At 38.0% G+C, this 25,120-nt stretch overlaps 1 protein-coding gene across 4 annotated transcripts in view; it reads right to left on the bottom strand.

Moving 5' to 3' along the window:
* Window positions 1-23,504, bottom strand: part of myo1b (myosin IB) — a 68,391-nt gene extending 44,887 nt beyond the window's left edge. Inside the window, exons 1-3 of one of the 4 annotated variants that reach the window (XM_014996292.2) lie at window positions 23,226-23,504; window positions 11,706-11,852; window positions 8,712-8,827 (exon numbers count right to left, since the gene is read on the bottom strand). In XM_014996292.2, the coding sequence (XP_014851778.2) occupies window positions 8,712-8,827; window positions 11,706-11,831 (242 nt within the window). In that variant the 5' untranslated portion in view covers window positions 11,832-11,852; window positions 23,226-23,504. The remainder of the gene's footprint in view (window positions 1-8,711; window positions 8,828-11,705; window positions 11,853-23,225) is intronic. The other 3 variants (XM_088002187.1, XM_014996293.2, XM_014996294.2) reach the window with 3 other exon arrangements.
* Window positions 23,505-25,120: the final 1,616 nt, after the last annotated feature.

Below are 25,120 nucleotides of genomic sequence, written 5' to 3'. Positions count from 1 at the left end.
ACATCCTCCAACAGCTCCCTGCCAGGATCTCTGAGCCTCATCAAGCAAGTTGGGCCATTACTTGGACACTGTTAGCCTCTTTTATAAGGATTTCATCTAAATCAGAGCATTTTAGATCAAATTAGCTAATCTAGAGTAAAGCCCATGGAAGGAAAAAAAAAAAAAAAAAAAAAACTTTTTCAGCATAAATTTATGCTAATTTCCTTGGTTATATTTCATAGTCAAAACCAAAGTTTAAAAGAAAGGCCTGCTTGATTAAATAATAGATCTAGGGTTTCAGAACTTAAAAAGCTATATTGCAGCTTTTTTACTCCACACAAATATTGAATTTGTAATTGAAATGAATCCATGAGGCCATTCTATTTTTACTCAAACAACAGATGCACCAAGTGGTTGATGGCTAGAATCAGCCAGTTTACTGAAGCTAGTCAGAAAACCAAAAATGTTATTTTTCTGCACCACACCATTTGGAACTCCTGCTAGAACACACAGACAACACTCCTCCACATGGAAGATGAAGCAGCAGAAAGAAAATGCACATTTAATTTATTTTGTACTCACCATTATTAATACTGGTAGCTGTAGCTCTTAAAAACAAGTTACCCGCTTTCAAAAAAATGAAATCCATGTAGGCAGGTCAAGGCTTCACAAAATTTGAAGCTTGTTGTCTGAGTAGCAAGAGTGACTTTATGGATCTTTATATAATGTTACATTTATTGCTCCAATCAATAACTGGCATGCATTATTAAGACAATATGGGGCATTAGTTAAAAATCTAATAAAATCATTAGGCTGAAACATTTAAAAGATAAATTATGTTGCATAAAAGTTAAATAAGGACAAAAGAAGTGGAAACATTTACACTGTAGATGTAGCAAATTGCCCACAGCAGAGAATTTCGGCATGTGATCCTTCTCTGCATGGACACTGCATAGCATCATGGGCAGACACATAAGTGCTGCATAGCAATAGGCACTGAAGCCAACTATAACACAGAATCAATAAGCATGAACTCAAAGCAGCCAGAGGGTGCCCATGTGACCCTCTGAAACAGAAAGGCTCATTTTGGTTCCGTCAGGCAGCTTGGTGGGAGGTACCATGTTCCTAAAACTGTTTTTTTTTTGTTTGTTTTTTTTTTTAAAGTAAACACTGCATGATTATTTTTTTGGGGTGGGGGAGATGGCGGGGGGGCGTAGAAGGGTTCTGGCACCTTTTATGAACATAATACACCGATTCAGTCTAAAAAGAATAAATCACTTTGAAACTCCAAGTTATTAAAAAACGCTATCCTAGTTCCATTTTTTTTTTTTTTTAAATGATACCAACACTATTCATACATATTTTGCTATGCGTTATGCTAACCCAACTGTTTGTTGCACTTCCTCAGACTCCAGTACTGGTCCAACACACCAAAACTTGTACACAGCTTAAAATGTAAATAAAGTACACTTGCGGTACAGATGACAGCGAGCTACAAGCAAGATTCATGTTATGTGCCCTTTAATTAATGGAGTAAACACCAAATATAGGCTTGATGAGGTTTCATAGTGGAAGAACATTCTAGACAGCGCCTCTTCTCAACGGTTCCTTTTAGTATGCCTCACATTTTATGATTGTGCAATTTATGAACTCAGATAAAAGCTCAGTACTTATTGTTCTCATTCTGAATAGAGAGAGTTTACAATGGGTCTTGGAGAGTTGCGGACAAAACCATATAAAGAAAGCCCCAAACAGCAATAAATGATAAGGCCGACAATGTTTAATCAGTGTCAAGTTAAAGAAGTTAGGAGTTAGCTGCACCATCCTAGAAAATATTTGAGGAATGCACAACCCTTCCATTTTACACTACAAATATTGTGAAGGTGTAAGCTACAACTACCAAATGGTGAGTGATTTAATTATGATTAAATTAGTAAATCAGCAGATCTAAAAATGTGTATAATAGAGAAGCATGTGCATTGTCTTTAGGTAAACAGCCTTACCCACAAGGTAGAGCCGTTTATTTCTATAAAAGACAATTAATCTTTTATATAAATAAAAGACTGGAGTCTTTTCACAATGAACCAAACCATTGCACACAGACCCAAAGCAGACCAATAACACTTATTGCAACAGCCGCCAATCCCAACACATCAAGCGCATAAATGCAGTTCGGCAAGACCTTGATCCAAACTGACAATCAAGGCATCGACAAATTGGGCCACAAGTTACTTCTGCTAAAACTGTTCCAACAAATCTAGCCAGAACGAGTTGCATGCAATTTTGCCAAAAGGCAGAAAACCACATCAAGTAACATCAGTCAACTACTTTGTCAGATTTAACACCAACCACAGCTTTGTAACCAGAGGAAAATAGGGATGCGTTTGTATGCATGTGGGTAAGGCGAAGCTATAAACATGTATAGCATAGATGAACAAATATCAATAGATTATAAATGATAGCACAAGCCAATTAAGTACATTTTGCATTTTCTTCTTGGGTTGCAAAGGTGGGTAGAAAAATGAGCAAAAGCTTTTCCATCATCTCTCTCTCCCTCTAGTTTAAAGCTACCAACGCCAACACAGATGCTGCAGAGGGCTGAATCTGCCCACTTCAGTCAAAATGCCACTTCAACAAGTGCCTACTCGATTCTACCTACATACAGGTTCTGTGCAACTTTTCTAAGCCCTTTTCAGTCAGTCTTGTACGACAAGCACTACACAGATCAACAGCAACAGTTTCTGTTGGTCAAACAGCCATAATATGCATCCAAAGCAGAATATATGTCCAAAAGAAATTCATAACACTTATCAAGACATTCATATTTATGGTTTAGTTTTACAATTGACGGTAACAGAACAGTATCAATGTTATGCTGAAAATGACTCCAAAGTCCATTCTTCCAGTTGCAGCCAGCACAATCTTAAACATCTTGCATCAAAATACAATGTCTGAGATGAGACAAAAGATAACTAGACAGTTGGTATGGTGCTATAAAACTGACTGTAACGTTTTCAAGCGCAAGTGTTAGTGAAATAAAACTATTTTTATATATCCACCTGTATGCACAATATATTTTTCCATTGACTGTACAGTATTATTTTGATAGCAATCAGGATATTCTTCAGGTAAAACGGACTTACCTGAAGAAGAGGAAAGAAAAAAAAAACACTTAAAAATGGTAAAAACCTCCTTAAAAACAATTTTCTTTGAGAAATTTTTCTCCAGCTAGTGGTCATTACTTCCACCCTGGTCCTATGCAATCCATCTGAAATGAGGCTCCTCTACCATATTACTCTATTTGAATTTTGATCCACGTTGCCTTAGAGATGGAGGCCATAGGCCGCATTCTAAAATATGCAATAGCAGCAAAGATTGATTTTAAACGATTAGTGGCCCGTAAGTATTATAGAAAATGCTTGAATTGGGGATTTTGTTCATCATGCATTTGTCACTTTCCTAAAAAACAGTTATATTGAAAACATTTTGAGGATGGCCATTTTAACTGTCCAATGGCGAGAGTGAAAATTAGCTCAAATATTTGAGAAATACAATATTGACCTCCAAACACTCATAACCCCCACAGAGAAATTATTGAGATAATCCGTCATATCCACTTGCTTGACAGCTGGAAGCCTTGACATACATTGCAAAAAGAGCCTCTTTGCTCCATTAGCCCCTCCTGATGCCTCTCTACGGCCAATGCTCTAGCGGCACTAAGTATTGAGCAGGGAAGAGCATCAGGGTCTCAATACCTCATTAAACATTGGGATAACACGATCCCCCCTGAGAGCAGGAACACACTCCACACAGACACACACTTCTCAGTCTGTGCCTGTTTTGGGTGGCAAGCAACATACAACAGATGTCTAAAAGCCATCTGTGATGGTCACTGATTAGTTCATCTCTAATGAACCCAATGCATTTAGAAAAGGAGGAAAACACCTGCCAGTTAATTATAGTGGTGGCTCATCTGGGCAGAGGATCTGCTGCTGAACTGGTCGAAGCTGTGACTGTTGCATAAAAAGGCGAAGATGGGTGTAGCTATGCAGCTCAGAATTGACAAAGAAATGGTTTCAAAAGGCCACAACTTTAAAAAGTTTTACCGTGCATCGATTTGCGACTGGCAATGAAACATTAATGTTCAATATTCAGAAGATGATTGCATTTTAAGAGCCATGGATTTATGTTCTACCTGCAAATATTTTTGTGATTGTTGGATAGACAGCATCTTCTTAATGCAGTCTGAAATATTTTAGGCAGTGAAATGGTTAAAATTACAGAAAATGGTGAACAAATTGTGAGGGATACAGAAATACATTTGCCGATTTTCTTTAATAGTTGAGATCCAATTTCTTTTTTCAAAAGAGGAAACAAAGGCCAACACTGACAGCTCAATTTCTTTCACTTAGTAAAGTATAGCCTACTCCTGTAATTTTGCATTTCTAAAATAGTAGAAAACATTCAAAAACCACAGCTCAATATTAATTTACAGTAAAACAAATTCTAGCTAAAAAATTGTTTTTACTTTGATCTACTGATGGTCAACGAATTGCATGCCAAATTGGATTATGTAGACACCTGTGCAAAACAGAAACTAATGCCTGGGTGCAAAACTGTCAAACACAATACCAGAGCACCTGCACACAAAATCACTTAACCTTGAAGTCCTGTAACATACTGAAACATTGTAAAGCAGGATTAAATGCCATCTTAAACAATAGCCTGGTTTCTATTAATGTTTTAAGTTTGAGAACCTGCAATTGTAAAGGTCTGTAAACTGCCACAACCATTATGAGCAATCATCCACAAGATTTCAATTGGCTCCGACTTTCACATCAAAGTCTGATGTATGAAACAGCAGATGGTCGATTGCTTTTAAAATTACTTTTACTCTGGCATTAAACTTTAGGGTCCTTTTCATTTGGTAAAAGAATTTGTCCATAATTACATATGCAGAACAAACTTTTTACAAGGTTATTGGCTGATTATCTAGCTTGTACATTCAAACTTATACTTTATGCATTACTTGGGAATTGGTTCACATAAATACTGTCATTTTTGAGCTCCAAGTTTTGTCTTTTAATATAATGCACACATAATTCATTGAGTGCAATCTTCGAGTGAACAGGTAGGCAACTCTCCTTTTTACAGCTTTTATCAAGACTGTATAAAATAGGAAAATCAGAGTGCTATTGGTAAATAAATAACCACTGAAGTGGATGACACTATTAATGCACTTCTATTTTCAGGGATGAAAATGCATCACTGTTTTTGAAGAGATTAATTTGCATCCCATTTTTTCCTGACATCAAACCCAATAAAGCTGATGGACTACATTTTAATTAATTAACATTTCTTTATGCATGAACTTGCTCACCTTTCTGATTTATTGGCAAATATTTTCAAAAGCAAAAAAGTTTCAGATAGTCAAGGAATGCAAATATGCAGTTACTCTGAGCTGCTCAGCATGGAGTCTCAAAGGTTATTCTCTCCCTCAGCAGGACCCACCTGTCAATTCCAGCCTTCAAGCCTCCAGATAACGCAACAATATTTCAGTTTTACACAACCTGATGACTTAGCAGGCACAGCCCTGCCCAGCAAACTGATAAAAATGGGCCCAAGTTACAGTTTTTAAAGTAAAATGTTTTTTTTTTTACATTACAGCATGCAACTGTAGCTTTGGCACATAGACTGACAAACACTTTAATCAGTATTTAATATAGTAGGAAGCCCTTCCCCCAAAAAAAGAAGACAAAAAGAAAAGAACAAAAAGTCTGATCCGATTTTCTGTTGGAGTTATAGCTGCTGCAAATCCAGTATAATTTCATTAGGGGTAATAGCAAGGAAAGAAATTTCTCCTTGTCGCTCTGAAAAGTGCTATCCAACTGAGAGAAATTTTAAACTCATCAGAAGCCTTTCTTGTCTGCATTTTATACAGTATGTTTTTTGTTTTGTTTTCCCCCAGATGGCTTGGGCCATTAAGCACATGTAAAACACTTGTTTTGGTAAAGATGCACCAATTAAGCTTTCCTGAACCAATTACTTAGTTTTCCTCAAGTTAGAACCTGCAGGTTTATTTTAACAAGTCATTTTTATTATCCATGTTGAATTTTTCATCAAAAAGCAGAAAAAAATGACAAGAATCCAGTCATCTCCTGAAATGACTAACTTATGTTTAGAGGAAGCTGGTGCCCACCATCTGAACACACATCTGCTTCTATGAAGTTTAACAGGTCTTTACATACAGTACATGCCCACAATCTTTGGGGTTGTCTTAGAAGTACTGACCTTGTCTGCAGCAACATGTTGGGAGCTTCTGATTTCATTCTATAACAACTTTTTAATGAGGATCAAAGGCATAAAAATATGGAGTAGACCCAGCAGCCCCTGCAGTTGTTTTATTAAAACTCAACACTGATCCACTTCAGCATTGGCCAGTCTCTGTGGTATTATGTCCCTGAGTCAGTTGAAGCTCGGCCATGCAAAAAACAGGATTAAAAAAAAAAAAAAAAAACAGTAGCTTGTTTGGTTTGGAAGAATTATGCACAATTTCAGGACTGACGAATACTGGACTGAACTGACAGTGGCAGAAGTTCATTAATGTTTATGCTCATGTTGGTTTTTCAGCCATAAAAGCCAGCTAAAAACTTGATGCTTGGCAGAAACAAAAAAATATATAAAACTACAGCAGGAACAGTGTGGTCAGGCCAATTCTGGACAAATCCTTTAAAATTAGAACCATTTCTACCCTGACCTACAGAATTCTTGTGTGACTAAAACTTAAATTTGCATTTATGAAACACTACCCAATCTCCTTTGAATACAACCGAGTAAAATATATTCAAATTAAATTCAGTCTCTGTCAAGAACATAGCAATTTCACTTGCATTTAACCGTCTGAATATTGAGTGACAAAACAAAATCAAATTGTGTGTCAAATAACATGGATCATTAGCTAATCTATGGATGACTGAAAAGGTCAAACCTGAATCCTGGGATCTTTATAGAAAGTCAATTACACGATGTGCTCAAAGTTAGATTGATGCTTTTTCAATCAGCTGACTGAAGAAAAGCCAACCCTTACACAACCACCTCCTGCCAATTTGCTTAATGAATTTAGCAAGACCAAATGGTCAGCATGAATGTTCAAAACTGGGTACAGACAGTTTATGTTGCATGTTTAAACACTTCAACAATGCCAGCACATTACAGTCTGACTGTACCGTACCTGATTAAGTCAAATTTTAACACCACAATAAATATGCATGCTAAACTAATCAAAAGGCTAAAAAAGAAAAAAGTTTGAAATTATTTTTGATTCCATTAATATGCAGAAATTGAGCCCATTTCAGACAAAGCAGGGACAGAACTGGCAACCCACTGATTGCGGGACAAACTCCTACTACTGTCGACATCTCCATTTATGCACAGACATATGTCCCTAGTTCTGACACACGTAATCAATAGGAAACTTACAATTCTGATTTTGCCATTCTTGCCCCGTCCATCAATTGGAGTCCTTCAGGTAAAAATATTGGTCTGATTTCAGGCTTGGAACTAAAGCAAAATGTCAAGTCAACAAAGCTTCTATACTCTAAAAACTTCTAACCATGGAATATGAATACTTTAATTAGTTCAGTCCTATCTAGGCAAGAGTGGTGTTCTTAAGAGGCACAAGTCTGCAAACAAATCGAAGTTTTGAAAAAGTCTTTCAGGGCCCTTGTTTTGAAAAACATTGGTAGAGCACCAGGGACAGGGTCACAGTGACACTTCACAAATAAATGATCATGCAAATAATCATTTTGCCTACAACAACATGCACCATAGACCTTTAGTCAGTCTAGATAACAGCAATGCTCCTAAGCATTTCATTGCACCAACCTGTTTTCATTCAAGCTTGAAGATGGTTTTCATGTCTTACTTTTTAAATGAAAACGTGTTCAGCTTTTATGAATGAACATAATCTTTAACAGAATCTCAAGCTTTCTGCCGTTTAACCTTAGCTTGACATCCAAGTCATCTTCTGGAAATGTACAACAGAATGTACCACTGGTGAAAATGATCAACCACCAAACACCAACTTGTACACACAAAGGTTCAAGTATGTATAGGCAAAGGTTCAAGAAAACCCGAGGCTGGAATTCTTTTTTTTTTTTTTATCCTCTGCGAAAGGACAAAAACTCACCAACAGTTTAAACAAATGAACAAAAAGAAAGCTTTAAACTGAACTGATATAGCATGAATCACTAAAGTAAAGCCAAACAGCTCGTTTATGTCTGGAGGTAGATTCTGTGTTGGTACAAAGGTATATTTTGCTCTTCCAGCCCATGTCTCTGAGGGCCTTTGCAGCCGCCTAGAGCTATGACAAGCTAATTGACAAGCTGGGCTTTGTTTCGTCTTGGCTGACTAGCAACAATTCTGAATTCATGTTGCCAATGGACAGATGGCATGCTACAGCTCCGAATGGCCAGCAAAAATCACCTTGTGACTCCATAAATAGGAGGCTATGTTCCTCTGATCCCAGATTCCCCAGAACTCAACCATGCTTGTTACAGTGATGATCCCCAACAAAAGTTCACAATTTCATCTCTTGTGAATATGACGGTTCCTAGTCACCGTCAGAGCTCTAAATCCTTACATATCCCCTTGTCAAGTTCAATTCTCAGTTGTACAACTTCAGACTTATCCACAGTTTGTGACTTTATAGAGAAATAAGAGAGTCAACTCACATGTGGGGGCTAAGTTCATAGAAGTTTCTGTTGCGATACTCCTCCACTTTGTCTGGCGTGTAGATGGGCAGGGATCTGTAAGGGTTCAGGGAGATCACCACACTGCCAATATATGTCTAGAAGAGAAAAAAGAAAAAGAAAAACAGAGCAGTTACTTTGTCTGTATAGGGTACATTTTCAGCTTTGAACAAAGAATTTCTGGTCCATTTGGGGGAAAAAAAACAAAAAAAAAAAAAAACACACATTGAGAAGTGAGTGAGTTGGCTACTTCTCTGCTCAGTGTTCATATTCTGCTGTTGAGGCATGCAGCCAATACCTAAAGAAAAACTGAAGATATGTTTCACTTTAACATAAAATTTGAGGAATCTCCACTGGGCAGAGAGAGGTGCTGGCTATAGGCTTCAGCTAGTATGTGAGGAGCAGCATGCAAACAGTATACATGGCATCAAATTATGTGCAGTTTTATTCCAGTTGATGCATTTTCACCACTTTGTTTCAAATTGTAGGAATAGCTGTTTTAGAAGGTCTCACTCAGCAGAATTCAACTGAACAACAAATCATTACACCTCTGCATGTATCCAACATTGATGCCGAAATGTAGAGAAATTATTTACCACTGTTATGTTGTGTGTAAAATCTGGAAAAGGATGTAGCTAAACCTGAGAGTAAATATCGGCCCGAAACTTTTTTTTTCTGATCAGTGCATTTCAGGTTGTGTCTGAATTTACATTTTAAAAAGAAAGGTTTACATTTTTACTCATGCTTTTTTTACATGGAATTAAAGACAAAATGTGATTTTTAGAGTTACTAAAACCTCTCTAGATATTTATTCAGAAACCTGTATCTTCTCCTACACATCAACTAGGGCCAATAACCTCCAGGTTACTCATGTTCAAGCCCCACTTATCACCCACAAACATTAAGAAGCAGTAAAACATAATTAAATTCAAGATGTCCAGCATGTGGGCAGCGTTTTATATTCCTAAGTCAATGTTTTCTCTATTTTCAATTTATATAACAGACCATCTTTATGTAACATCCAAACAGGTACAAAACAAATAACACTTGTCAGCTCCATCTGAAAGGTAATGCAACCAGCTATCATCTTCATCATCCTCCTACACACAAAACCGTGCTCTGATGACACTTTCAAACATCAACCTGAAACATTCTCTATGCTTTCCATGGTAATGGCTGTTGCATAAGCCACTCTGACATGAGTGGAGCATGGCCTTCCCTGTGGCAACACCACAACCTCCCACAGCCTCTTGTTGAACAGCACACCAGAGGCAGTGTGAGGTCTGTAAAAGTGCGGAGGATGCATACAAGAGGAAAAAGGCTCTGTGCAATGTCAATAAAAGTATGACATGTTAATGAGAGGCTTTCTTGACCAGAAACAGAAGGGACAGGATAGAAAAACTGAAAATCTGCAGTGCTTATAGCTTTGGGAGGCTCGTTATAACAAGTTCCACTGAATGACACGGGTAACTTTTGACAACATGCCACACAGCAGATCAAACTTTTTTGTGCTCAATTCATGAAACAAGGATGAAGAAGTTTTCTGTCTTTTAACACTAAAAAGTATTTAAAGCTTTGGATTTTTTCTCTAAAAAAGGAGCAGTGGAAGGGGATGCAAAGAGCCAAGTGGTTCTATATTTATTTTGACACATCTTTCCCACTTGCCATTAGCACCACTGAATTCTTTTGTTTCCAAGCAACCTTTGAATAGCAAGAAAACAAAAACTGATAAAGCACATAGCATTTTAGGCTGAAACTGATACCAGTTGGTGGTCCATAAATGAAATTTTTACCAATTAGTGTCAAGATCTAGGATTCTTTTGATTGCATCTCAAATGAAGTTCACTTTATCTCCTGATAATTTAATTGAGAACTGGAGTAACTTTGCAACAAAGGTGACTTTTTGTACCTCTCAAAACTTGGTACTTTGAGAGATGTTACTTTTGGCCAGATGCAAACTACTGGTGAAACAAGTTGGCCGTCTCTTCAAGTTTCTACAAAGATTGTCTTTATATTACCAATTACAGTCAGTTTAAAGTAAACCTATCCTGTGCAGTCACATTTTCATGATAGTTTGAGGAGGATGGGGACCATTTGTAAGGAATGATGATGCAAGAGGGAAAAATAAATTTTCAAAATGGAAACGTATACCGCAGATTTATTGGATAAATATAGGCTGTTGAACTTTTTCTGAACAGCAGTCATCTTTCATTATAATTTTGCCATGTGTTATTTTTGGTTTTCACATAATATGGAATGTATGCTGATATACAAACCAATTGAGGTAGATTTGAATTTTTTAAAGAGAATCCCTTGAGAAAGGGTCATATTAAAAAGAATGCTTAATAATGACTGATTCCCAGAGTGCTGTGGTGCCACGGGGTAAAACACAACCCATGCATGATGCTTTAGTGTCAGAATGACTGACTCGCACCACTCCAAAACCTCCTAGTGAGCTGAAATAAGATTATAGCCATTCATCAGGATGTGCTTTCATAAATGTCACAAAAAACACTGAGTTTTAGCCTTTTGAGCCATAAAACTTAGAGAATGGCTGATTTCTGGACTAGTCGACGTGCAAAAGGAAATAATGTAGAGTAAACAAGTCCCGAAGGCCGAGACGTCATAGCTAGACCCCTTCTAGAAATAAAATGCCAGCCACTTGCCGCTACCAAGGTCTGAATGCCTCACGATGCCTCCCATTCTACGGATTTGCTAATTGCTAAGCCAGCAAATGTGGTCTGTGTATCTGGAGTACTTATTCAGCCATGGCTATTTAAGGTCAGCAAAAGGGAAACGTCATACAGTATGTTAGAAGGGTGTGTAATTTTTCTTTGAGGTTGTCTTTTTGCTTCTTTGACAGGGAAGGCTGAAGTCAGGGTGTGACCAGATTAGTCACACTGTTAATGAACCAAAATAGAATTAACATTACCCTCCAACAAAGAAAAAAAACAAAACACCAAGACGCCTACTTACATAGATCTCATTGTGGTCAAAGCGCTTCTTCAAATTCTCCAGAAATGAGTCTTCAGTAAGGGGCTCCAGCAGGACCATGTCCCCAACTCCGATCATGTTGTCTAGAAGTGATGTTTTCACCTCCATCTTGGCTGCCGGTGTCCCCTCCTGAAGAAAAATACAAAGTAAGCAAATGACATGTTACACTAATATTTATACATAAAATAAATAAAAATTGTATACTGGAGAATTTTGTCTTAGGAGAAATAAAGCAATCCTTACAATATTGGACCATGCCCCCAGCCTCCCACCCCCAAACTTATGACAATTTTCAACCTGGAAAGTCAAAAATAATGTTTTCCAGATTACCAGAGACACCATGCCTACTCTAAGAACTCCAAGATCTATGGTGAGAAAATTACTAAAACAAAAAGATTTTCATAACAACAATGTCCTTTATAAAACCTAGATGCACAGATGTTACATGTCATTTAAACCAAAACCCATGATTTACATGTCTGCTGTTCATTCAGCTGACAAAGAGCAAGAGTTTCAGCAGATAACAGGAAGGTGAAGCATATCTCAGTTGCTCCATTTTATTCCTTTAGAGCTATAACCTCAGTCATTGAACCTATTGGAAATTGAAATGTTGGCACTCTCAGAGGGTTTTACATAATTGTGTAATTACGGAGATTGTCATTTTAGTAACACTAGCTGTGCCAACTGGTAATAAGAGCAATTAAAATATTAACTCCATAGTCGTTTTGTCGCCAATCATAATCAATAAATCCCTAAAGCTGTAATGGCAAACAATTCATAGTTTTGACTCTAGAAGTGGATTAAAACCTTATGAATAACAAATTTCATTATAACACGATAATGAGATGTTTTATTACTCAAACTTTTGCCCTGGAGTTTCAATTTTAAAACAGAAAATGGAAAGAAAACTACTGTATGCATTTAGCTTGCCTTTAATGCCATTTTTTTGTTGGAGTTTAATATTTTCAGCTTGTGAAGAAATCTGGGCTGGGATGAACCATAACAAAGACTGTGCAGGAGTTGGCAGTTTTGGGCCTTGTGTTCATGCCCCATCTCCATTTTTAACTGATCTTTTCATCTCCAGCTAAAGGGCTGGAGATAAAAAGAGGGGCCCACCCAGTGCCTTAATGTAGGGCTTTGCTGCACCAAAAACCTACTCCCTGCTGTAGCAACAAACTGTGCCCACAACCTATGTGGATAAAGCCGAATAGTGATCTTCCATCTCTGCACAGCCAGAAACTAAAACACCAAATCAAAGTATCTCTGAATGATGGATGCATCATTCAATCACAGCTGCCAAAGGACATGAGTGATGGTTCTCCCAGCCAATCAAATCAAAATATAAAGTATTTTAGATTCTGCTTCCAGGACTTTGAAATCATTTTGTATGCATCAAACTAGATTGGTGGTACGTAAAAAGGAGTAATTAAATATTTGTGGATATAAGTTTATCTAAGTCAAGTTTGACTACGTTTTTATGGGGCAAAGGGAAAATCCGATTGACCCTCAAGGTGCATCGCCTTCACCATTGTCAAGTTTCAGTAGAAGAAGAAGAACAAAAAAAAAAAAACAGATACCCTGTGAAGACTTCTACTTCACCACTCCCCTGGTCTTCTCTCCTCCTGCTGTGTACAGGGTTATTAGCACATAAAAAAAGTTGTCCAGCTCTTAGTAGTTCTCAGCAGTCAATTTCCAAAACTGCTTGCTCACTCAGCATGAAGGGAGCACTCTTTAAAAAGTCTGGCTGAGCAAATCGAGAAAGAATGGTGCAAATTATTCTGACTCATTTGCGTACAGGACAATTTAAATGACTTCACTGATGCCAACTGCTTGATCTCCACTCTGAAGAATCTGAGTGGGAGGAGCTGAAATTTGCTTACTTGTCAGTTTGTAGAAATTGGTTCATTTGTTCCCACAAACAATATAGCGGAATGATGGCATGGTGCCAAAACATTCCCAGAGATGCTCATGTCCACCAGCTGCTTTGGTTGCCTGCTCTGCACTTTTGAACTTTTTAAGGCAAGCCAACTTCTATCAAGTTAGTCAATGAGTCTCAGGAGAGTGGAAACGGCATTCAGCTGCTCTGATGTCTTTCTATGCAGCTTTTTAATGATGTTGCTAATGTTCTAGACAAATCCGTTTAGTTTTTCTATATAGAGACTGTTGTATTTAAATGTCGCAGTCATTTGGAGTCCATCTTCAGTCCAGTTACAGTACATGTAAAATTTACTTGATCCTTATTTGTTTAATGACCTCCACTACTCCAGACCATGTCTGTTCTAACATGCATTGGCAACAACAAGTAGGGCTAGACTTTTTTATTTTTTTAAATAGTAGCAAGTTCTTACACCCCTTGAAACTTTATATTTTGTCACATTACAATATCACACTTCAATGTTTATTAGATTTGTATGAGCTAGACCAACAAGGTGGTACACAGTTGTGAAGTGGAAGTAACATTATGAATCTTTTTTTTTTTAAACGATCCAAAAAGCATGGCATACATTTCCATTCAATGCCCTTTAGCCCTGAAAATGCCAAATAAATTCCTGTGCAATCCAGTAAGTAGTTCACCTTCATGCAATTACTCTGCATTTAGCTTCATTATACACATCTCGCGTCAAGAAAATCACCACAGCATCATCCTACCGCCACCATGTTACATGATGGGAGGTGATAAGTCAAGGTTGCTAGTCAACAACAAAATGTTCTTTTGGTGCAATCTGACAAGAGCACATTCTTGCCACCCTTGCATAAAAAGTCTAATTTGTAGACTTTGTGAGTTTTGCTGAGCTATGGCTCTCTCTGCTACCGCTCCAGAGTTACCATGGGTTTTTTGGTTGCTTTTTTCCTCAACAGACTAAGCTAACTTGATGGGTTTGCAGCAGTGATGGGTTGGAAGAGTAATTGACAAATACAAATACTTTGTATTTTCCAATTATAAAAAAAAAAACAAGGTATTGATTTTTGAAGCTTTCAATGTTTCAGAAAGTGTACAAATACTGCAGACACTGTACTGCACAGGTTCATGACAATTAATGTGTCCAGTTGCAGGTGTTAAAAGGAACACAGCCAACTCCCCACTCAGTGAAAACAGATGCTGAAGTCACTTACTGGCCTGGGGGAAGAACAAGACATGTGAATGTCTCCAAAGTGCCTAGTCCATTCTTACCCAAAACACACTACATCTGTCTGCAACTTGGAAACCCTTCATCCCCCTGTGCCTATAACCCACTAGCCCAGATTCAGAAGAGGCCTCTGGGCAGCCATAGACACAATCCCATTAATAAAAGTCGCTCCCTGCTGCTAAATCTTGGGCTGCATCCAAAGAGTGAGAATGAAAGAAAACCCTTACAGCCATGATTTAATTCTACGGATTATCCCACTGCTGAGATACAGACAGATGAGGAAAACGACTTCTACAATCTCAACAGGTCAATACCAGCGGCATCAATTTTTTGATTGAGGTTTGTATTTTAAATGTAATATTTCTAGGGATTTTTTTTAAACGCATCTAAATTCTGGACTTAAATTATTTAAGCCATTCTTTCCCTGGTGTAATAATCATACAAGCAACTTCTAACTAACACCTGCTTATAATTATACATTTGGGGTCCAATTAATAGGAATACACCTGTTTGAATGTGCCTTCTTGTAACTTTCCACCTTCTTGTAACCTTTGGAATCTACTGCCATATTATTGGCAAGATATTGAAGCAATTTTTTGGCAGAAATTTTAGATTTTATTCAATACGGCAGTTGTCTTGGCTCAGGCCCAGCTTTCAGGCATTGCCAATAAATTTACAATAAGGTTGGGGTCAGGGATTTTGAAAAACTTAACAGCTTTATCCATTCTTGTTGTGTTTTTTGTTGTGGGATTGAGAGGAGGTGGGAGAAATCAACCAGTGCTTGGCATTATTCTCCTGTTGGAACACCCAATTGTTTCCAAGCATTAGCCATCTGAGGCCGACAGCCAGCCTCAGAGAAAATTAAATGGGTCTGAATGATAAGGAGCCGTTCAGGAAAAGCCAAGACTCAAGCCTCTCATGAACTGGAATCTGTCCACAGTGAAACAAGTTTTATGTTGCCATGACTTGAGAGGAGCTCAGCAAAAAGTCACTACAGCAACAGTGAATTTGCGCTCAACTTAGATGAGCAGAAATCCCCTGGAGTAAAGATCAGATAAGATTGAAATAAAAACACTGGGCCACTGTCTAGTACAATAGTGGAACAATCATGCTACAGGCATGTTTTGCTGCCAGTGGAACTGGTTTATTAAGCTAGGGTGAATTGGAAAACAAAAAATAAAGGGATCTCACTAAATTATTCAACTTCACACCAAAGCAGCTAGAAATTAGGTTTTCAAACAAGTTAATGATCCAAAACATCTCAATTTGTTTTGGAATAAATAATGTTGGCTAGTAAAAAAAATTATTGACCTCAACTATACAAAATTGGACTATGCAAAAGTGACAAATCTGTGACAATTTTACTAAACTGCATATAAACTCTGCCAAAAACTGTCAAATATCCAGTCAGAATCATGCCAGAAACAAAGTGTTGGGTTTATATCCAAAACCTGCTTAGGACATTTAACCAAATGTCATTTTTACATAGAATTGACCCTTTGTGGAATAAAGACTACAATGCATTCTAAATTGTGCACACATTTGTAAAAAAATAAAAAATAAAACAAATTGCAGTTCTTTATGCAACTACTCCACCCTGAAAAAGAAAGCCCAAGATAACATTTTTGCTCATGAGCAGCATATGTAAACGTATGACCAGTCTTCCCATTTCTTCATCCTTTTCCATAATAAAATCAGAAGAATCACATGCATCCAAATGGTTTTAGTTGCCATCAATGTCAAATTTAGGTCTCCTGATCTCCTGGTGCAGCACGCCTTTGGGGTCAAATGGCCTTTTGACTTGTAGCATTCATGTCAACATTTAACTCCATTCTCCAAACCCCCTGTTTGGCACAATGCCCGGTTGCAGCAGATGGTTGTAATTTACACATCATTTAATTTTGGCACATTAAACGCTGACCTCATCCATTTAAAAAGAGCCCAGTCTGTTTAGTTAGGAAACTTCTCACATAATCGAACTGTGGCGACTATCTGATGAAAGAAAGGGCTGTAGCTTGCAAGGATTACACAAGTGATGGGAACATGCAAGTGCCAACAAAAATTTATACATTTCAAAACACATACATTACTTCTTTGTGCTCATCATTACAACTTCTATGCTTTCCAGGTGAAACTATATTATTATTCATCCAGCCAATATCTGCTGCTGCTCTACTTCCTCTCCACAGTGTCATGCTACATATCGTGAGAAGGTCGCTTCTGAGCCAGTGGCACAGGATCCAATTTATAAACCAATCCATACTTCCCACAGATTAGAGCTCCATTTTTAGAGAAGTTAAGTTCCTGAGCACGGGAATAAAAGCACAAGTGGGATTTTATCATGTGAAGGCTGATAATAATGGCCAGACTAAACCTGGGATTTCAATACATGCCACTGTAATATTGAGAGACAGGCTTCTGACCTAGATTTCAAAGCCAGCTCAAGCTACAAGGGGAAAATATGAATAAAAACACCATTAGATGTACATGCATTATTAACAGTGTCTAGCATGTGGCCATGTGTCGTTTCTGTCCTTTAGCAACAATAAAATTCAAAACAAAAACATGAACAACCATGCAAGTACTTGCATGCAAAACACCACTAAAAACAGTCAGTAGCGCAGCTTATGGTGTATCAAAAATAAAGCAGCTAAAAGTGAAGACTTAGTATATTGAGTTTCATCAACAAATCAAACCTGCAGTCTGAAATAAAGCAGTTTAATGGAGCATAAGGGAGACATAATGAGACGATTTCCGTCACACTACCTTGACAGAGGTTGTTTGAGAATCTGGTACAGTCCGTGAGGAAATGAGGGATATTAAAATCTATTATTGGGAGGGTATTATTCTGGACATTTATGGCAGATCGGTGCGGCCTCGTCACATGGCAGAACAGTCAAAACATCCCAGCAGCTGCCAGCGCTGGAGATTAAAGCCCCGTCTAACAAAGCAGCGACAGCACATGTGGCTGTGCCAAAGGGCAGGGCAGAGGTTTTAGGAAACAGAGAGGCGAGGTTAGGACACCGAATGACAGGCACTCCCACTTTCAGGTGCACACAGATGCAACTGAAAGCACATTTTACCATTTGCTTTCAACAACTTTCTAAAAATGTCCTTGAATGAAAGTAAAAGTCATACTATTTTGGCAAGCAGAAAAGTGATTACTCAAGTACAAAGAGGGGTAAAGCTTCAGATCTGTGAAATTTAAATAGCCACAAATGCTAACTTACAGACTAGTTTCTGTAATAATGATTTCCTTTAATTGGAAAAAGACAACCCAAAATAATCTGACCACTGAGAATATATAAATGTCCCCTCATCACATGAAATGGCTTTAATGACTCACTTTTTGGCAAGCAACTCACTTTTTCACCAACCATATTCTGGCCTCATTACTGCCTGACCAGAAAAATCGAGAAATCGCTTGAAATAGAATTGTTCTCATAACATGAAGCAGGTCTAAAGATCTCAAAAAAGCATCATGCCCAACCCAAAAGAACACAAGGTCAGACATCTATGAGGCTGGAGAGGGTTACAAAGCCAATTTAAGGCTTTGGGACTCCAGTGAACCACAGAGAGAGCCATTACTTACAACAGGGGGTCCACCCTGACAAAACTGTTCCAACAGCATCTCAATGTCCTCAAGCAGGAGGTCGCCAATGCAGGCCTAACTTGCATCGGTTAAAGTCGGTGTTAATCATTCAACAATAAGGAACAAGACAAATATGATGTCCATGAAGGCCAAAGCCATTGCTGTCTAAAAGAATACAAAGGCCTTTTTAATATAAGCCAAAACATGTTGATTCAAGACTTTTGGAACAACTTGCTGTAATTGACGCCAGTGTCAACAGGGTTTGGTGTGACCTTTAAAAGGCCACTCATGCTGGAAAACCCTCCAATGTAAATGGAAAACAATACTGCAAAGATCAGTGGACCACCATTAGTCCATGATAATTAACACATCGCCATTTATTGCTAAGGCTTGATGGCAACTGTTATCACCAAGGGTAGTAGGAGTGTCCATATGATTTTGTGGGCAGTTGGCTTTTTCGTATAGAACTAGGATCATTTGGTTAGCAAATGTCTCGTAAACATTTGGGGGAAAAAAAATATATTTGGCATTTACTAAAACTGTTGCATGTGAAAATTAGTTTGGTAATCAAAAATCTATATGCTAAAGAAAAATCTGTTACAAAAATGTTTAGAGCGCTGTATAAATCCACACATTAAAAAGTGTTTCCTTGATGCATGTTATCAGGGGCAGATATCATTTTTTTCTTATTTTTCTGAATATCTGTTTGTGTGGGTATGACAAATGTAAAATGTAAAGAGGAGGACAACGCAAGACTAAAACATAGGATATTAAAAAGGCTCAAACTTCCTTCTGCTCATTTTGAATAGATCTAAATATGTATACTTCATTGGTTGTTCAGACAAAACATCAGTTCAGACATCTTTGTTCCCAAATTTCAAAATGTTAACCTTGGGACTGAGTCCAAATTATTGCGAACATAGGTCATCACATTTGTCAGTATGTTTTCATACCACAAAACCATCCAGGCAGGTTAAACATGACTCTGTAACCCAAACAAACAGTCCTTTATTTGCAAAGCAGCTCAACATGCGCAGACCAACAGAGTTGCAAAACACCAGATCACAGATGGCAATCAAGACAAGAGAAATGAACCAGCAAAGCATGGAAATCTGAAGAAGGCATCCTTTTGCAAAAGGTTAGGAGCAGGCACATGTGAAAGCTGAACGGAAAATAACTTCAGCCTGAAAGATGACGTCAGTCTTATATAGTGCTAAAAGTTAGCCCCAAGTCTGCCTCTCTGAATGGAACAGATCACTCCATGTGCAGTACCTAAACTCTGCTTCCCCGAGTCCAACAACATACTCAGAAAATGTGAAGAACATAAATATTAAAACTCCACAAAATTATACAAAGTAATTTCCCATAACCAAATCCATAAAGGTAAATGAGTATAAACTTAGCTTCTTACATCTGATTATGACCATTCCAGTAATTGTGGCTAAAAGGAAACATGTTAGCAAAATATAAGCAAAAACAAGTCACATAGTTGTTCTATGTGACTGAGATCAGCTCAAGATGAATCTATGAATATAACCCTTTGCAGCATGCCCTTTCAAAAATACAGATACAATTGATGTAACTGAAGCACTTTTTCTGTCTTTAATATATTTTTAAGTTGACCAGCGTTTCTCAGAACTTCTCCTTAGCAATCCACTACTTCCTGTTTCTCTGGGGTATAAATGTAACATGACAGACAAGCATTTCTTTCAGACACTAAATATTAGACTGGACAAGGATACATATTTGCACTATTAAAAACAGTAAAAGAACAATCATTCTGTGAGCACGTTTATCATCATGAACTCTACTGACATTTTGAACACCAATCTAGTGGCCTCTGCCAGATAACTGAATAAAAGTTTTAACAGAACAATGATCTAAAGGAGAGGGGGAGAAATAATGTGTGCCCCCATTTAAATTTAAACCAATCTCTGAATCCCTTTTAGAAAGGGAATTAAATGACCAATTTAATTTTACGATCTTTACCAAGGGTGCAGGCAAATTTGTATGAGTCTATTTTATGGCAGTCAAACCAGTTGAAAACTCTTCATTTTGACCATTAAATGCAACATCTGGTCAGATTAGAAAAAGCACAAGTCTTTAAAGTTCACAACATGCATATAGCAAGTCCTTTCACAAGATTTCCCCTGGTTCAGGTTCACTCCAATAAAGACATTTATTTGGCTGTTATTTTGGAGTTAAACTAAAAAACAATTTTGACTCTGAAGCAGCAAAATAAATGTGAACAAAAAGAACAAGGGTGCATTTGTGCAGTCAAGTGCCCTCTGCATAAGAGGCACAGTTAGTCTGGCTAACCCTTATAGTGAATTGAAAAAGCAGCTGTGGTGGACCTGACGAAGCAGAGGGAGAGAGAGAGGAGGAAAATGAATGTACAGTATTTGTAGTGTGGTTCTCAGGGGATAAAAGGAGGTGAAATATAAGCAGTTAAGCTGAACTGGTGGAAGACATCCAGAGCTGCACTGCAAAGTGAACATTACTCCAAGACGGTTAACTCAGAAAACATGTACACCGTTTGATTTCAATCAGAAAAGAGAAGTAAGCTGGATACTAATGTACAGTAATATGGATGAGTTCCTGAACTCATCTATATTACGGATGAGTTCATGAGTCCTCATCACTGAGAGGACTACCGATTCTTCCTGGCTTCTGAGTGGCTTTCTCTCTGTTGACGCAGGCCTAACACAAGCCACACGCCCTACTACACAGACTGACAAGTGCAAACACTATTCATCACCATGGCATTGGTGGAGGGACTTTGATCCTCCATACACCCTGCTCCAGACCACAGTGCATCACCCCACAGTGTTTCTGATGGGGTTTTTGGCACATTCAGAAATACTGTGGCAGCTCCCAGCAGGCTGCCTGAAAAGCTCCCACAGAGTGGAACTACTGGCCACCAGTCCCACACGCTACCCTTCTTCCAGCTGAGCTAAACGATTGTTACCTCCCCCTCTCTTCGCTCACTACCTTTCACCGTCACACTACATCAATGTTTGTTTGATCAGCAAGCGTAATAAAGTTCCCATCTGGATCACCATGGGGAAGCTTGCCAGAAAAGGAGGGACATGGTTGTGGAAAACCACAAAGGGGAGGAAGACAAACTCATTTCGTAAAAAAAGATCTTCTCTAATCCAGTGACTTCAATTTCACCATAATAAGAGAAACTCCAAGCTTGGAAAACCAATGCTGAATGTACAGATGTTTTCCTAACCAGGGTGCAATGGGGATAATTGAAATGCCAAATATGCAATAGATTTTTTTATTTTATTTTATATTTTCCCACCAGAGCTGCAATAGTTTTTACTCTCATAGGGCATCAGCCTTAACTGTGACTAACAAGTCTGGATCCCACAGGAGAATCCAGGTCCAGCCAGCATGGGTGAACTTTGGAAGTTTTCCCTCTAACAGAAGAATACTTTTATTCATTCTGAGCAGGAATTTATTCCAAAAAAGAGCCACAGGAGCTGTTAAAGCTACCCGTCAGGCTATTATGCAACATTAAACTCATTTTTACATATTTAACTTGTCAATTATGCAACATAGAGAAACCTTCATTTGAAATAAAACCTTCCGAAAACAATCTCCACAAACCTATGATTTCAGTGAGATCACAAAAGGGCTTAAGGAAATCACATAGAATTCATGTAGCACATATTTTTTATGCCTTCCACGCACAAATCAGCTTTTTGTGCATATCCTTTTTAATCCTTTTAAAATTAGATTCTTCCATCAAGTAATTCTACTTTTATTAAGCACAATATTTAAGATTGTATTCAACAACACTGGATGGATTTCAGAAAACAATAAATTAACACTTGGAAGTAGCTCTTCAAAAAGGGCCTGGGTAGATCAATCAGCACAAAACTGCAATGTTCATTCAATAAAGGCATCACCCAAGCATTATAGTTGATTATTAGGGACATGTTTGTATGCAGAAATAGGGAAAAAAAACTGAGGTGTTAACATAAATAAAAATACCAGTAGAGTGTTAACTCAGCTTCCATACTGTTTACCAATGCCAGGTGATCAGTTAGGTTCTTGCGCCTGTTGTGACGTCATCGATTAAATGCACAAAGTTGGGGGAGGATTCCCCGTCAGTGCTTTTTTTTTAACTGCAGATCCCTGCCAAGCTTTTTTTTTTTTTCAGTCTGTATGTGTTCGGGAACAAAAAAGAAAAAAGAAAAAAAATCTCCAGTACCTTTAAATCTACAAACGTTTCATCATTTTCACCACGATAAAGCGCCCGCCCACACACCGCTGTGCAAATAACGCAAATAACTGAACTTTTCAGATTTGTTCTGGTATTATGAAACCCCGCATATTCAACAGATTGCTAGCGTTGCTTTGTGCAGTTAAAGTGAACTTGTATGACAACCGCTTGTAAAGAGGACTTAACTGTGCCGCTGTCCTGCAGCGGTTGGCGTCGCCTCAAATTGCTCCTGCTCACAGATGTTGCTAATTAGCGACGGTGAACAAAACTGCTGCTACAAGATTCTTACTCTGAAGTACAAACTAGCTGTTTGAATGTAACGTTCATACTAGTTGTTTTAGCTAAAAGTAGTTTTAGCTCAAAGAAAAAGTAAAGAGATAAGTGAACCCCAACCCCCCTCCTCAACTGCAAAAAGAGGAGAAATGAATGAGGAAGGCAATCCAGTGACAGTACAAAGTTAACTTCTGAGGAGTTGCGCATACACGTCAAACTAAAATTTAAAACATAACTATTTCACTCAGCTAATCAGCGGAGTTTATCCATCTCACCTCTCTTTAGCTCTGACAGAGTTGCTCCTCTTCGTCCTGAATCCCGTCCGCGGACAAGACTATGATCCCGGGGTGCTTCTCCAACTCTGGAGTGGACTCCCGAAGCCTATCCCGGCTGTTTTCGGTTGAACTTGAGTCTGCTGTGCTGGATGAGGCTGAAAGCGGCTCTCTCATCCGGATCTCAGCACTTTGACTGGAGCTCCGCATGGATTTGAGAGCTCACAAACTGCCGGGCGTAGGGAGTGGCTGGAGCGGCGTCTCTGGGTTTGTCCAGAGTCCCTTAATCACCTTCTGTGCGGAGGGGGGAGGAGGTGGATTTGTGATGCATTCATGTACCGTAGGAACAATTTGTTTACAACTATCCATGAAACGCTGAATAGCTTATATATATTGTGTGTGTGTGTTACTGAAAAGCGTATTGCAATCTGGGACACATACTTTTGCTTTTAATCTCTGACTGATGGTTTTCCCGTGATGATTTTCCACTTACAGATAAAGAAAATATATTTATGGTAAGCCAATTATATAAGACAGAAAATTAAACATTAAGACATAAATGTGAACTTTATGGAAAGTACAAAGTGCTTTTAATTTGGCAAGCCTTGTCAAAACACATGTTCTAATTTATTGGATATGTTTTACTAAATATGATAACCACCTATTTTGGACACTAAAGTACTTTGCAAATGTTCTATTTCAAATAACATTTGATATGAAAGGTGCATTGTTTTCTTAATTCAACCTCCTCTTAAGTTTTTTTTATTTAAATTAGCAAATTTGGTTAAATTACACATTTACAACAACACAAGTGGAAAGTTGATAGTGTTAAAAATATGTACACATATAGTGATGATCTGAAGCATCAACCTTCTGTTCTCCTGTCCTCTTTACAGACTGCTTTCAAGGTTTTGTTGTTGCCATCACTTTTGGAAATGTGTGTAGTTTTCTCAAAGACATTGCAAATGTTTTGCTGTAGAATACAAAACACTTTAATGTGAACAATGCATTTGATCCAGAGGACAGTGTTTATTCATGCTTTTTGTAAGAGAACTGCTATACCATCAAGTTTGGCTGTTGGGGTGCAAGAAGAATAGGTAGCATTAAGTTGGAACTTGGATTGAAAATTAGCCTAGCAAAATCTAAAAAGTCTCCAGAAAGTAACAAGGGTTGCAACCACAGACATACATAATGTTTATTTTATGTTGCTTAACTTTTGCATTTTCAAATGATCTTCTAATGAAACAACAGACTGGTTTCCAGATTATGTAGTTCTCTTCTAATCTAGGGGAGCCCAAAGTCAGTTGTCAAGGGCCAGTATCCTGAATGTTAGTTATCTCACTGATTCCACAACCTGAATCAAATTATGAGTCAGTAGCAGGCCTCTGCAGACATATAACATAATGATGAGATTTTTTGTGGGACAATCTAATCAGCTATGTTGAAGCAGAGACCCATCTAAAACTAGCAGAACACTTCACCTTGAGGACTGGAGCTGGAAACCTATCATTTAAAGTTTACAGCTTTGAAATATGTCAGGGGCTTTATAGTTCAAAGAGCAATTTCCCAACTAAATAAAACTTTTTTAGAGTTAGTTTAACATAAACATGTTTATGTATGTTACTATCATATTTGAAAAATAGACATACATATATCCTTCAATATTTGGGATGAATGTTAGCTTGGATATAATCCCTAATGATATTTGGGGAAAGTTCCTGAATACTTAAATTTACAAGATGAGCTTTAACGCAGCATTAAAGTTTCCCCTGAAACCCACATGGATAGATTCATCATCCTCCTCCTCCCGGCAGCACAATACCCCCCTCCTGTGTCTTAATTTTACATCGCAACGACTTGCTGACAACTGTCTAATGACGCTGGCTCAATTTGGCGTG

This window comes from Poecilia mexicana, unplaced genomic scaffold, assembly GCF_051168715.1.
Source record: "Poecilia mexicana isolate PSO_F unplaced genomic scaffold, ASM5116871v1 scaffold_2, whole genome shotgun sequence".
NCBI lineage: Eukaryota > Metazoa > Chordata > Actinopteri > Cyprinodontiformes > Poeciliidae > Poecilia > Poecilia mexicana.
The sequence above is the reverse complement of the archived record's forward strand: the minus strand, read 5'-3'. Positions and strand labels throughout refer to the sequence as shown.